Source organism: Ranitomeya variabilis, chromosome 1, assembly GCF_051348905.1.
Source record: "Ranitomeya variabilis isolate aRanVar5 chromosome 1, aRanVar5.hap1, whole genome shotgun sequence".
Taxonomy (NCBI): Eukaryota; Metazoa; Chordata; class Amphibia; order Anura; family Dendrobatidae; genus Ranitomeya; species Ranitomeya variabilis.
In genome coordinates this window covers 293,821,165-293,835,453 of record NC_135232.1, presented here as the reverse complement: position 1 = coordinate 293,835,453, position 14,289 = coordinate 293,821,165, and the positions used below count along the sequence as shown (strand labels likewise).

Here is a 14,289-nt window from a genome sequence, read left to right as displayed (position 1 = left end):
TGTTGGTGGGTGAAAATTTAAAATCTGCTATTGTTGTGCCTGTACGTTGTAGTGACCAGCGCATTATCCCCAGCTCGTGCTTCTGGAGACACGCACCTGTAAATTAGGCAGGCTCACATTGCTACAGAAATGCCAAACATGTGGACGCTAAATGTGGTTTAGGCACACTGGGGCTCAGAAGGGAGGTGGGCATTTTGGATTTGGGAGTGCAGAATTCATTGGATATCTTTGGGGGGGGTGAGGAACCACCGGGCTTTTCCAGAGCCTTTGTACTACCAGTAATGTGGAAGCCCCCTATACTTTTATTGACACATGACGTATCTGAGTGGGGACTTGCTTTTTTTTGTAGATTGACTTGACGCTTGTGTTGGGTTTACAGAATATTTAAGATCACATTTATCCAGCACTCTACGCTGAGCACTTACATTAGGGTTTCCATCTAAATCTCTAAGGCCGGGTTCACACTGGCATATTGCATCCGATGCGAGAGCGAGAGAGATGCGATTGTCTGGGGCCGAGGAAAACGGCCGACAAAAAGTCGGCTTGTGGGAGCTGCCCCATAGCTTAACATTGGTCCGAGTGCAATGCGATTTTGTATCGCATTTCACTCGGCCATTTAAAACGCCAGTGTGACGCCGGCCTAAGTGATGTGATTCAGATGAAACCCTGGAGGGATCCATTCAGTATAATGAGTCAGCAGAGTTACTCTGGACTCTGTCTGGCCTCTGTTCAGTTGTGTCCTTCTTTTCAGAAGTGGACAAAACCATTAATTAATTAAACGATTAATAAGACGGACACCGCTGGATCGTAGGCCAGATGGAGTTCACAGTGCCTCCATCTGCCCCATTATAGGGAATCTTCTCCTGCAGGTTCTGTCCGAATCATGTATTTCAGAGATTTACATGGAAACCCCGGTGTAAGCGTTCAGCGTAGAGCGCAAGATAAATGTGAGCCGAGCCTTACTGCGATCTTTGGGGGACAGAATGAACGAATCAACAGCAGGTGAAGAATTGGTTTTATTTTCTTTTTACGACGTTCCTCGTGTGGTATAAGTGATTAGACGACTTTATTCTTCGGGTCGGTGCGATTACCGCTATACCAGATTTATATTCGGTTTTTCTGTTTGCCTGCTGTCACACACTACAAGACGCCTTTTTATTTTTTTTAATTTGCAAAAACTAGTTTTTGCATCCCATATTTTGAGAGCTATACATTTTCCATTTGACTGCCAACAGAGTTTTGTGAGGGCCTGTTTTTTTCAAGACAAGTTGACTTTTGTTATTGGTGATATTTCAGCACCTTCCCGCTCGATCATGCTGTGATCAGTATTTCAGATTCACTGACCGATCACATCCATCTGAGTGCGGAGACCACTGGCATGGGTCCCCGCACCTCTTCCGTGCCGCTCAGCTGACGGTGACTGCCGTCAGCTTGGAAATGTCACTGTATCTTCACACCTAGTGATATTTTTAAATCATGCCGGCCATAGCACGTCATTAAACGGGAACTGACGCCCAGTCATAAATTGCTATGTCCGTCATTGGTTTGTAAAGGGGTAAAAGCTTGTAGAGACTAGTCATACAAGCAGGTCCACTGCGGCTTCTCCTCGCCCGCTGCACTCAAGTGGCTGGTCACTACGTGCGTGTGTACAGAGAGATCTGTCACTCCAGGGCAGTGGGTGGGAAGCAGCTGGTGGGGATTCACCTGATGGACTAGTCTCCCTCACGGCTCTACCCTCAGCGGCTTTAAACATTTTTTTTTTTTTTGCTCTGAAATGCTGTAGTGTTTTTTGTTGTCAAACATACCTGGCTGATATGTATCAGCTGTCAAGTTCCCTTTAACGTAACTTTTTTTTTTTTTACTTTCAAAATTTTTTCTATTCTGAAATAAGCTTGTGTAGCAGTGAGAGACAGTCTCCTGTATAGCAAACAAAGTCAGTTTATCACCAATTGTATTGTGCAATGAGACTGTATAGTTACTGGTAGCCGTAATACGTGAAATTTCCCTTATAGATCTAATAATTATTTCTGCAGCGCCAACATATTCCGCAGCACTTTACAATTCAGAGGAGACATGTACAGACAATAAAGACATTACAGAGTAACACGAAGATCAACACATTCCAAGAGTAGTGAGGGCCCTGCTCGCAAGCTTACAATCTATGAGGAAATGGGGGGTGACACAAAAGGTACAAATAAAGTTCTTGTGTTGTGTGGTGCAGCCATCATTATAATAAATAGGGCCATTCAAATAATAGTTCCTGAAAGTATCTGTTCAAGTACAGATGCAAATTCCTATTGAAAGCATGGAAGAGAGAACTTGTAAATAGTTAGCTATTTAGATTAGTCAGGTGATAGGCTAGTCTAACGAAACATGTATTTAGGGCACGATTGAAACTATGGACACTGGGAATTAACCGAATTGTCTGGGGTAGTGCATTCCAGAAAACTGCTGCAGTATAAGAGAAGTCTTGGAGATGGTAGTTGTAGGGTCAGATTTTAGAGGATGTTAGTTGTTAGTCTTGGGTCATTAGCAGAATGGAGAGGATAGGTGGGCTGGTAGACCACGATGTAGGGCGGTGCAGAACTGTGGATAGCTTTGTGGGTAAGAGTGCTAAGTTTATATTGGACTCTGTATTGGATGGGCAACCAGTGCAATGACTGGCTCAGAGTGATGGCATCATTGTAACAGTTGGGCAGAAATATGATTCTGGCTGCTGCATTCAGCATAGGTTGAAGAGGGGAGAGTTTACTGAGAATGAGACAGATTAGTAGAGAGTTGAAGTCCAAGCGAGGATGAATCAGAGTGAAAGTAAGAGTCTTGACTCTGCAAAAAGTACGGAAAGTTAAATTCTAGAGATGTTTTAGGTGCATGCGAGAGCAAGTGATGAGCTATAGGGAATGAATGAAATATCTGAATCAAATATAACCCCAATGAAGGAGCGTGTTGCTTGGGAGTTATGGTAGAACCACCCATGGAAATATCAATTTCAGGTTTAGGTAGGTTAATTGAGGGGAGAAACACAAGGAGTTCAATTTTGATACTGATTCAGTTTCAGATAGAGATGGTGTTAGACAACCACTGGTATTATGATGTCAGGAGAAGATGCGTATAATTGGATGTCATCAGCATAGAGATGGTCCTGAAAACCACTCTATACATTGCCCCTATTGGACAAACCATGAGCAGACTTGAAGAGGACAGAACCCTGAGGAACCCCAACAGTAAGGGGAGGAGGGTAATTAGCAGGGGCCGACTAAGGGTAGCCATGGCTGCGGGAAGGTCAGACTGAGTGCCCCCACCCCCCATGTGACTGGTCATGTAATGGGTCCAAGTACAGTAACGTGACCAATGTCATCATTGTATACCTGAAACAGATTATTTGTGACAAATAGCTGCTGAGTGAAACTATAACCTGGATATTCCAGGGAATGAAGAGGTACACATTGTTTGTACTGTTTTCTTCCTTACAATTATAAGGGATAAGGGAGGTCACTGTATATATGAATAGGGTGCTGTGCTGGCAGTCCTTACTCTGAATGGTGAAGGTGGTCTGCACAGTTAGGTGTTCTACAGTGGGCTGCTGCTGCAGGACCTCTGTGCGCTGTTGCGTGTACTGTTCAGCAGATGGTGGTCCGGGTGTTTTGCCCCTCAGGTAGCCTGGTCGTGAGAAAGTATCTCTAGGTTAAATGGTTATGCAGCCAAAGTTATATTAATGGAAAGACACTCGTGTATACTGCCGGATAGAGGCCAAAAGGACATTCTTTTGGTCTCTGTCTGACTAATGGACTTGTGTGTACAGTGTTTTTAGGAGGTTTTCAAGTGATAAACTTGGGGCAAAATGCTTTGTGAATACAGCATGATAGTCTGCAATGTTAACTGATGAGGATACTATGAGTTGTCAACATTAACGGATATCTGACTTCAACAATTACAGGAGTAAGCTGCATTTACGCTGGCAGACTGTGTCCAAAGAGTTTTTGCACCCCAGAGCAAACTTTTGGCAAACAGTGCATCTTCCTGAATAACTAACAGTGTGTAGCAGGGCTGTGGAGTCGGTAAGCCAAACCTCCGACTCCTCAATATCCATGACACCGACTCCACCAAAATGGGCTCCGACTATATAATATAATGTTCGAATGGTTGTCGCATAACTGCAAGCGTTTGCTTTCCATAGTTGCAGTTACCTGCCTAATAGACTCTCAATTGCTTCTCTGAATGTCCTACTGAGAAGAAGGTGACCTTCTGGTCAGAATCTGACCACAATTTAGTGGAATTCTTATACTTGCCATTATCTGACAACCACCCGAACTGGCTAACAGCCAAATTCTAATATAATATGTACAGCACAGTGTAGTGCAGTTATATGGTAAGATGAGATGCACTGCTTGCCGAAAGTGTTCTCTGGGATGGAAAACTACTTTAATGGCCAATATAAATGTACTTTATAGGGGTTGTCCGGTCTTGGGCTACAAGAGGCTACCTAGAGTGACTGCAGACTTGTGATCCTCATATGGCACGCACTGTGCGCTGTGAGGATTCTCCGCTGCCGGTAGTGGTGGGTGCGTGACTGCAAGTATGTGATTTGCATACTCCTCCCGGCCATATTCTGGCATGGCCTTGCGTGACCGTGCTCAATGCAAGGGTATTGAGCAATGCCAGAAACGGTCTAGTTGAACCGGCATCGGCGAATCCACACCACTCACAGTGCATGCCAAATGAGGATTCACAAGTCTGCAGTCACATAGTGTTTAAGACCGGATAACCCCTTTAATATCTTTATTTTTAGTGGGAGAAAATGGGTGGTGATTACACGTTTATTTTTTTACTTGTAGTCCCCTTAGGGGACTTGAACTTGTTATTGTTTGATCACTTGTACTATATACAGCAGTACTTTTGCATTGCTGCATGTAGAAAAAAAATCACTATTGCCTGTGATGCCTAGCCACAGAGATTGACCATGGCATGTAAAGAGAACTTATGTCCCAAACGCTATTAACCTGCAAATGTAGGGTTAATCTGCAGGTTATAGTGTTAGAAAGGTGCCCTACTGCTGTACTGAAAGTGCAGCTCATGGGATAAAAATGGACTTTATTCATACCAGGAACCGCCGGCTTTCAGTCATACAGGTGTGTACGAAGCGTGTACAATTATTCTCACTGCCATACCAGCGGCACCGTTAATAACTCGCCAGCCGTGAGTGTTGATATTTAACGAGGGGGATACATATGGATTGAGATGGGGTTGTTCAAGTCCTGGGCAACCCCTTGAATGAGTTCACAGCAGCCGTCGGAGCACATAGTTCACCAGAGCGGTGACTTAACCCGTGCCGGCACTGCCCTGTGACTGAAACCGGAATGCTGTCAGGGAATAAAGTTCATTTTTCTCCAAACTGCGTTTGGCTAAGTGCTGGCATCGTGCAGGATAAAAACACTATTAACCTGCTGATTAACCCTATATCTGCACGTTAATAGTGTTTTTTCTGGTGATGGGTTCCCTTTAAGACAGGCGATGGTATTTTGCTGCGCTTGGTAAATCTGTATTCATTTAAACCAAAAAGAACTATCCAAAATTGCATTAAAAATGGTCTTTTAGACAGATGGTCAACTTAAGGAAGATGGCAGTATATGACAGAAGTATATCCGTCACCGGAAATCTGGTAGTCTTTTCAATAATGTGGTTATCTGTGTAGATTTTACTGTATATGATTCCACATGCAACAAAATATTGTCTCCCACCATCACGGAACAAGCTTAAAGGTTTTTTATCAGTGGCCGTCGTGCAGTTTAAGAACCCATTGTAATTGGGATCTTATTCTATTTATTTGCAGAGTAGTATAAATTATGGCTGCTGCTGAGGAAGGCAGGAACTGCATAAACCACCAGGAATGGTGAGATAAAAGTAGCTGTCATATCACATAATACACCAAAGGATTAATGGTGTTATAGTTAGGAGCTGTGAAGATCAAATCTGAAAATGTTGTGTTGTTTTCTTTTGTATACTGAAACAGGATTGTCTCTCGAAAACTGAAGCTATGTTTCAATATGTTCTTGTATTGCTGCACATCCGCCATCAATTGATTTGAGTAGAATCTGACTGTCTAATAGAAGAGTTTCTATATTTTTAACTGTCTTCTTTTCCAGCTCCTCAAAGTTGAATGTGCAGGGAAACAAAGTTGTAAAAGCAAAGCATTTCAAAATTTTAATAAAACCAAATTGCCAAAATGATATTTAGCCATAATGCATGTATTTAGGTAAAAAAAAAACATGTCATCAAAAATCAACAAGTCTGAACCCTCCCCCCTCCTTTTTTTTTTTTTTTTTTACAAAAGTACATGAATTGACTAAGGCTAGTTTCACATTTTGCGTTTAAAAACGCAGCGTTTTTAACGCAAACGCATGTGGTGCAAAAACGCATGTAAACGCGTTCAAACGCTGCGTTTTTTAGACGCATGCGTTTTTGCATGTGGTAAAAAAAAGCGGCGTTTTGACGCATTTACATGCGTTTTTTCCTGCGTTTGCGTTTTTGAAACGCATGATGAGAAGTGTGTGACAGCTGCCAATCATCAAAATCAATCTAGAAAACCCACTATAAACAGAAATAGCTAGGGTTAGGGTTAGGATCCCTAGTAAGCCTAGGGATCCTAACCCTAACCCTAGGGATCCTAACCCTAACCCTAGGGATCCTAACCCTAACCCTAAGGGTTAGGATCCCTAGGGTTAGGGTTAGGATCCCTAGGGTTAGGGTTAGGATCCCTAGGGTTAGGGTTAGGGTTGGGGTGTGGCTTATCAGTGTGTTTTCTTGGGTTTATCTATTGAAACGCATGCGTTTAAAAACGCATGTGCTTAAAAACGCATACGTTTACATAGACAGCAATATGTTTTTTTGCTGCGAAAAAACGCATGTGTTTTTTTGCGGCAAAAAAACGCCGCTAGAAATTACCACAGGTTGCATTTCTGCAACAAAACGCAAGCATAAAAAAAATGCATGCGTTGTCAAAACGCAAAAAAAGCATGCGTTTTTAATGTTAAGTATAGAAAAAAAACGCATGCGTTTTTTAGCGCTAAAACGCAGCGGCAAAAAACGCAAGTGTGAAACCAGCCTAAGAACAAAATCCCCCCCCCCCCCCAAAAAAAAAAAAAAAAAATCCTTGGACTGAAAATTAGATTGGCTATTGTTTGTGGCCTTACAACTCAGATGATGTCGGAGGAGAGAAGTATCAACATTTTGAATAAATGCCCATCTGGTAGGTAATCCCCCACCAGAGAAGCCTGGCACTGGGGCTTTGGGTTCTTTTCTTTGTTTCAATGTTCTTTTTATTATTTTATTACATTTAAATGCAACAGGCAAACAGATATTTAACACCTATTATTACACAGTATAAAAGCACTTTCCTGATACAATCTCAAAATAATAAGGATACACAGAAAGTTAGATTATGCCAGGGATCTATAAGAGCAGAAACAATGTGAGTAAAATCTGACAAAGTCAGTCTTCTACCATGGCAATCATCTATCTGACAAGGGGAAAGTTCCGAGTGGCAAAACAGGGTCCAAAAGAGTGTGTTGAAGTGAAAGGTTAAAGAATAGGGAGAGGTGGGTTGGTGAAGGTAAAGAAAGGAAGAAGGATGTTCGGCCTGTGAGAGAACGACATCCGAGACATATGATTAATAAAGATTTCTGTCTGTATCAGGGGTATCTAGAATCTCATTACAGGTGTATTGAGCTCAAAGAGATTTGACTAACTCAATCAAGGTCTGAAATACCAAGAATAAACTCAGGTTGGATCAAGGGCTCCCAAATTTTCCGAAAAGCATTAAATGACCCTTGTGAACCGGTAAATAGCTCAACAGTGTGAAACAGCAGGTCTATTTTCCTAAAAACTTGTTTTTTGGTGGAGATTTGGGATGATTTCCACAGCATGGGGATTAAAGGGAACCTGTCACCCCCAAAATGGCTGGTGAGGTAAGCTCACCGGCATCAGGGGCTTATCTACAGCATTCTGTAATGCTGTAGATAAGCCCCCGATGTTACCTGAAAGAGGAGAAAAAGACGTTAGATTATACTCACCCAGGGGCGGTCCCGGTGCGGTCAGGTCGGATGGGTGTCTCCGGTCCGCTCCGGCGCCTCCCATCTTCATTCCATGACGTCCTCTTCGGGTCTTTACGCCGCGGCTCCAGCGCAGGTGTACTTTGTCTGCCCTGTTGAGGGCAGAGCAAAGTACTGCAGTGCGCAGGCGCTGGGCCTCTCTGACCTTTCCGGCGCCTGCGCACTGCAGTACTTTGCTCTGCCCTGAACAGGGCAGACAAAGTACGCCTGCACTGGAGCCGCGGCGTAAAGACCCGAAGAGGACGTCATGGAATGAACATGGGAGGCGCCGGAGCGGACCTGAGACGCCCATTTGACCAGACCTTAGCAGGACCGCCCCTGGGTGAGTATAATCTAATGTCTTTTTCTCCTCTTTCTCTTACATCGGGGGCTTATCTACAGCATTCCAGAATGCTGTAGATAAGCCCCTGATGCCGGTGAGCTTACCTCACCAGCCATTTTGGGGGTGACAGGTTCCCTTTAAGATCTACCCAGCTGCTATTATGTTACTAGCCAGTTTTAAAGGCTAAAATTTTATTTGGCCAAATAGGCAGGTTGAGGAGTGTAGACTGCGGCAGTAGAGTTGTCTCTTGATCAAGAACTTTCAAAATATCTGGGACACCATTTGCCAGTATAGTTTGATTTTTGGGCACGTCCACCATATGTGTAAATAGGTTCCATTGCATTGCACCTCCAACACAACTCAGAGGTAGCAGGATGCCAATTGTTCAATTGTGCCGGGGTACGATACGAACGAGACACAACTTTTTAAAAATTCTCTTGCACTTACACATTGGGATGGTCCGTGAGATCTGCTGTATATCTGGGCAATTTGTTCTTCAGTGAAATGGTTGTTGAGATCTCTTTCCCAGAGGCCTATGTATGCCCTTTTGGGGTGGGTTCTTTCACAAATTAGGTAATTATAAATGTTGGATAGGACTGTTTTTGGAGAACTTTAACTCTATTATATTGGAGAAATATTATTTAATGGCTCGAGTGTCTGGAGTTGCGGGAGGGTCAGTAAAGATCCATCTATGAATTATTGGTCGGGAACACACCTCTGAGTCCTTACTCCTTCTCTGTATCCTTCCAATTTTAGTATATGTGCTGCCGAAGCGAGCACAGGGTCTTGGGTTCTAATCCCACCAAGGACAACCTCTGCAAGAATTTGCATGTTCTCCCCGTGTTTGCTTGGGTTTTCTCCAGATACTCTTCATCTCACACTTCAAAGACATAATGATAGGGAGGTTAGATTGTGAGCCCCAGTGGGGACAGTGATGATGTCTATAAAGCGCTGCGGAATATGATGGTCATCTATAAGCAATGCATGATAAATAATTAGAAAATGCTTGTATAACAGTCTAAAAAATAGTTTTGCTTTTTGTTTCTTGATTGAGATACATTGAATTGCCGGCACATTGATATCTTTATCTCAAACAGCACAGTTCCTGTGCTAAGAAATTGCTTGTTAATAATGCAATGTCTAGTAATTATCATGCATACATATGCCTGGGAGGGGTGTTTTGCATGGTAATATGATTTTGGTACTATATAAATCTCTACTGTACAATTAAGGAGGCAAGCTTCATGCATCCAGCAGCATTTTAATTAGGCGCCTTTTAGAGCATAGGAATCAACTTTTCATAAAATGAATTATTTGCTTTCAAGTCCTGTATATATGTTTGCATTATACTTCTACATCCTCCCACTTTTTGCTCAATTGTTTTAAAAAGATAGTTTGCTCGCCATAGATGTAAAGATGTCGACAAGCATAATGATTGAGGTGGGATGAGAGCTGTCCTAAGGAAATGGTCATAAATGAAAAGATAGCTACCCTTGGGAACAGCTCGAAATCATTATAGAGTATATTAGGAAATAATAATAGTGGGATACTACTTTAACAGAAAATTAGATCAGAATCCAGGAGTGGCAGGCAGAGCAATCGGACAACTGAGGGGTCACCCAGTCCAAAGTCAAAACCAGAAAAGTAATCCAAGGGTTATTCCAGCAAGTAGGGAAACCATAGCTGGGTCAGAACAGCAATCCAATAAAAGTGTACCATGTAGTACCAGAATACAAAACCTGGCACAGACCTACATTACTAGGAATCTTAACTTGGAAACTGAAGTTGGTGATTGACTGCCCAATCAGGGCTCTGATTGGTTCCCTGGGTGTCTCAATCAGTCAACTGAACCTTTGCATTGGCAAGACAGTCTACATCTCTGAGTGGCTGGGCAGCCGACCACACTGCTCAAGTGCCCCGTGACACCTCTGAGAAAATTGGAGCACTGTCACGGTAGTCCAGAAAACATATTGAGATGTTGTGTAAATGATTAACCTTTGATATTGCCATTTATTAAGGAATACATTTACGGAAATGATATGATGATACTTCTAATAACCTAGAGAAATGTTCGAATCCATTTCAACCAGACAAAACCAATTCTAAGAACCATACACACAACTATTATTGTTACCCATCCCAAAAATTAGTTTGGATGATTTTACATCTATGGCCAGTTTTACATCGGGTAACATAGGTTTGTTTCCAGTTTTATACCATGTATATTAGCTGATATGTTTTATGGCAAACTGAATTTATTTATTTATTTTTTTTCCTGTTTATTTTATTTCCAACAGATCTAGACAACCTGTGGTCCTCTTCAGAATGACCTCTCCTCAGTGGATAGCAGTAAAGCCGGTAATGACACATTGCTACGTCCTATACAGAACCAGACCCCGGAAGTCTGTATGGTCCCATGTGTTTCTATGCGCTTCTGAATGTCAGCACCAAACCCCTCGCAGCTACTAATACTCTGCTTAGATGTCTAAAGAGAACAGGCAAGATCATGTTGTGTTGCTCACCAATTCATCCATATTAACCCGCATGGTGTGGGCCCCTCCTAGAACTTCCAGTCCTTGTTGTATTGCATCGTCTTACAAACCAGACAGTTCCTGGACAAAAATGTCTGCAGAGTGGTTGACTGACTGGAGCTGTTTGCTGAAAGGACTCCGTGACCTGATTGCTGGCTGCATCCAAGCTGTGCGTGACTGCAATACCTTCGCACTAACCACCGTAATCTGCCTCCTGCTCTTGTTTGCATGGTATTGTTACCGAGTTGGCAAGGACCAACCCCGTTCTCCCTTTGCCACTGTGAATTTACTGATCCAGAGTTCAGATGCGAAAGGCTTGCAGAACGGGTTTGCTTATTGCCACTCGCGTGAGTGTGTACGCTGTACGCATAATGATGGACTGAACCAAAAACTCTATCACAATCTGCAGGAATATGCCAAACGATACTCTTGGTCCGGCATGGGTAGAATTCACAAGGGTATCCGTGAACAAGGTCGTTATTTAAACGACAGGCCATCCATTCAAAAGCCAGAGGTTTTCTTCCTTCCTGATTTACCCACCATGCCGTATTTTCCACGCGATGCTCAAAAGCATGATGTGGAACTCCTAGAAGAGAATTTTGCGGCCATTCTTAGTGAATTTGAAGTAATCTACAAAGCCTTTTCAAACTGCAACTTGCCTCAAGGTTGGAAAATAAACAGTACGCCCACTGGGGAATGGTACACGTTTTATTTAGTCAACCAAGGTGTGTGTATTCCTGCCAATTGCAAGAAATGCCCACGGACGTATCGTTTGCTTGGAAGCCTCCGTACCTTCATTGGCAACAATGTGTTTGGGAATGCTTGTATATCTGTGCTTACTCCAGGAACTGTCATCACAGAGCACTATGGTCCCACCAACATCAGGATAAGATGCCATCTTGGTATGTATTTTCTAAAGCTGTATATTATGATGTTTATATTATGTCATTAACTGAACTGTACTTTCAATCAACTTTACATAAATGAATAGTACAGGTGAATATAAGAAACTTTAGAATATATCATCTCAGAAAAATCTGTTTCCTTGCCCACTTCTCAAGCACTTTTTCCTCCTCCACTACACATCTCCTGAAGATTTCTTCCACTTTGAAAACAGTTTAACTCCATCTTGCTCAGAGACAGACTGCAGGCTTTTAACATAGCCCATCTAGGGAGGAGGAAGAGCGAGGAGCAAGGAGAAGAAACAGGCAGAGGGAAACCTAGAACGATTATGATGAACTTTCTAACAACTTTTACCTTACCATAAAGCTGATTCACATCCATATAGCTTCAGCTCAGCTCTGCAATATAATATACCGTATATACTCGAGTATAAGCCGACCCGAGTATAAGCCGACCCCCCTAATTTTGCCACAAAAAACTGGGAAAACTTATTGACTCGAGTATAAGCCTAGGGTGGAAAATGCAGCAGGTACCGGTGAATTTCAAAATTAGAAATAGATACTCCATACCATTCATTATGGCCCCATAGATGCTCCACATAAAGCTGTGCCATATATAATGCTCTGCACCGTTCATTATGGCCCCATAGATGCTCCACATAAAGCTGTGCCATATATACAATGCTCTGCACCGTTGCCCCATAGACAGCTGTGCCATATATATAATGCTCTGCACCGTTCATTATGGCCCCATAGATGCTCCACATAAAGCTGTGCCATATATAATGCTCTGCACCGTTCATTATGGCCCCATAGATACTCCACATAAAGCTGTGCCATATATACAATGCTCTGCACCGTTGCCCCATAGATAGCTGTGCCATATATATAATGCTCTGCACCGTTGCCCCATAGCTGTGCCATATAGTGCTCTGCACCGTTGCCCCATAGCTCTGCCATATAGTGCTCTGCACCGTTGCCTCATAGCTGTGCCATATAGTGCTCTGCACCGTTGCCTCATAGCTGTGCCATATAGTGCTCTGCACCGTTGCCCCATAGCTGTGCCATATAGTGCTCTGCACCGTTGCCTCATAGCTGTGCCATATAGTGCTCTGCACCGTTGCCCCATAGCTGTGCCATATAGTGCTCTGCACCGTTGCCTCATAGCTGTGCCATATAGTGCTCTGCACCGTTGCCTCATAGCTGTGCCATATAGTGCTCTGCACCGTTGCCCCATAGCTGTGCCATATAGTGCTCTGCACCGTTGCCCCATAGCTGTGCCATATAGTGCTCTGCACCGTTGCCTCATAGCTGTGCCATATAGTGCTCTGCACCGTTGCCCCATAGCTGTGCCATATAGTGCTCTGCACCGTTGCCCCATAGCTGTGCCATATAGTGCTCTGCACCGTTGCCCCATAGCTGTGCCATATAGTGCTCTGCACCGTTGCCCCATAGCTGTGCCATATAGTGCTCTGCACCGTTGCCTCATAGCTGTGCCATATAGTGCTCTGCACCGTTGCCTCATAGCTGTGCCATATAGTGCTCTGCACCGTTGCCCCATAGCTGTGCCATATAGTGTTCTGCACCGTTGCCCCATAGCTGTGCCATATAGTGCTCTGCACCGTTGCCCCATAGCTGTGCCATATAGTGCTCTGCACCGTTGCCCCATAGCTGTGCCATATAGTGCTCTGCACCGTTGCCTCATAGCTGTGCCATATAGTGCTCTGCACCGTTGCCCCATAGCTGTGCCATATAGTGCTCTGCACCGTTGCCCCATAGCTCTGCCATATAGTGCCCCGCACAGTTGCCCCATAGCTGTGCCATATAGTGCTCTGCACTGTTGCCCCATAGCTCTGCCATATAGTGCTCTGCACTGTAGCCCCATAGCTCTGCCATATAGTGCTCTGCACCATTGCCCCATAGATGCTCCACATAAATCTGTGCTGCTGCTGCTGCTGCAATAAAAAAAAAAAAAAAAAACACATACTCACCTGTCTTGCTTGCAGCTCCTCGGCGCCATCTTCCCGGCGTCTCTCTGCACTGACTGATCAGGCAGAGGGCGGCGCGCACACTATATGCGTCATCGCGCCCTCTGACCTGCACAGTCAGTGCAGAGAGAGAGACGCCGGGAAGATGGAGACAGCGCCCGGCGTGTGGAACGAGGACAGGTGAATATGTCATACTTACCTGCTCCCGGCGTCCCGCTCCTTCCCCCTGCCTGTCTTCGGTGCCGCAGCCTCTTTCTCTATCAGCGGTCACCGGCACCGCTTCATTAGAGAAATGAATAGGCGGCTCCGCCCCTATGGGGGGTGGAGCAGCCTATTTATTTCTCTAATGAGCGGTCCCACGTGACCGCTCAGGGGAAGAGGCTGCGGCACCCGGAGACAGTGGGACAGGCAGGGGGGGCGCCAGGAGCCCCGGAAGCA

The 14,289-nt window shown here is 44.1% G+C and overlaps 1 protein-coding gene across 2 annotated transcripts in view; it reads left to right on the top strand.

Annotated features, from left to right (window-relative positions):
• Window positions 1-14,289, top strand: part of ASPHD2 (aspartate beta-hydroxylase domain containing 2) — a 174,948-nt gene that overhangs the window by 34,933 nt on the left and 125,726 nt on the right. For both annotated transcript variants that reach the window (XM_077295478.1, XM_077295487.1), the window contains exon 2: window positions 10,728-11,863. In XM_077295478.1, the coding sequence (XP_077151593.1) occupies window positions 10,912-11,863 (952 nt within the window). In that variant the 5' untranslated portion in view covers window positions 10,728-10,911. The remainder of the gene's footprint in view (window positions 1-10,727; window positions 11,864-14,289) is intronic.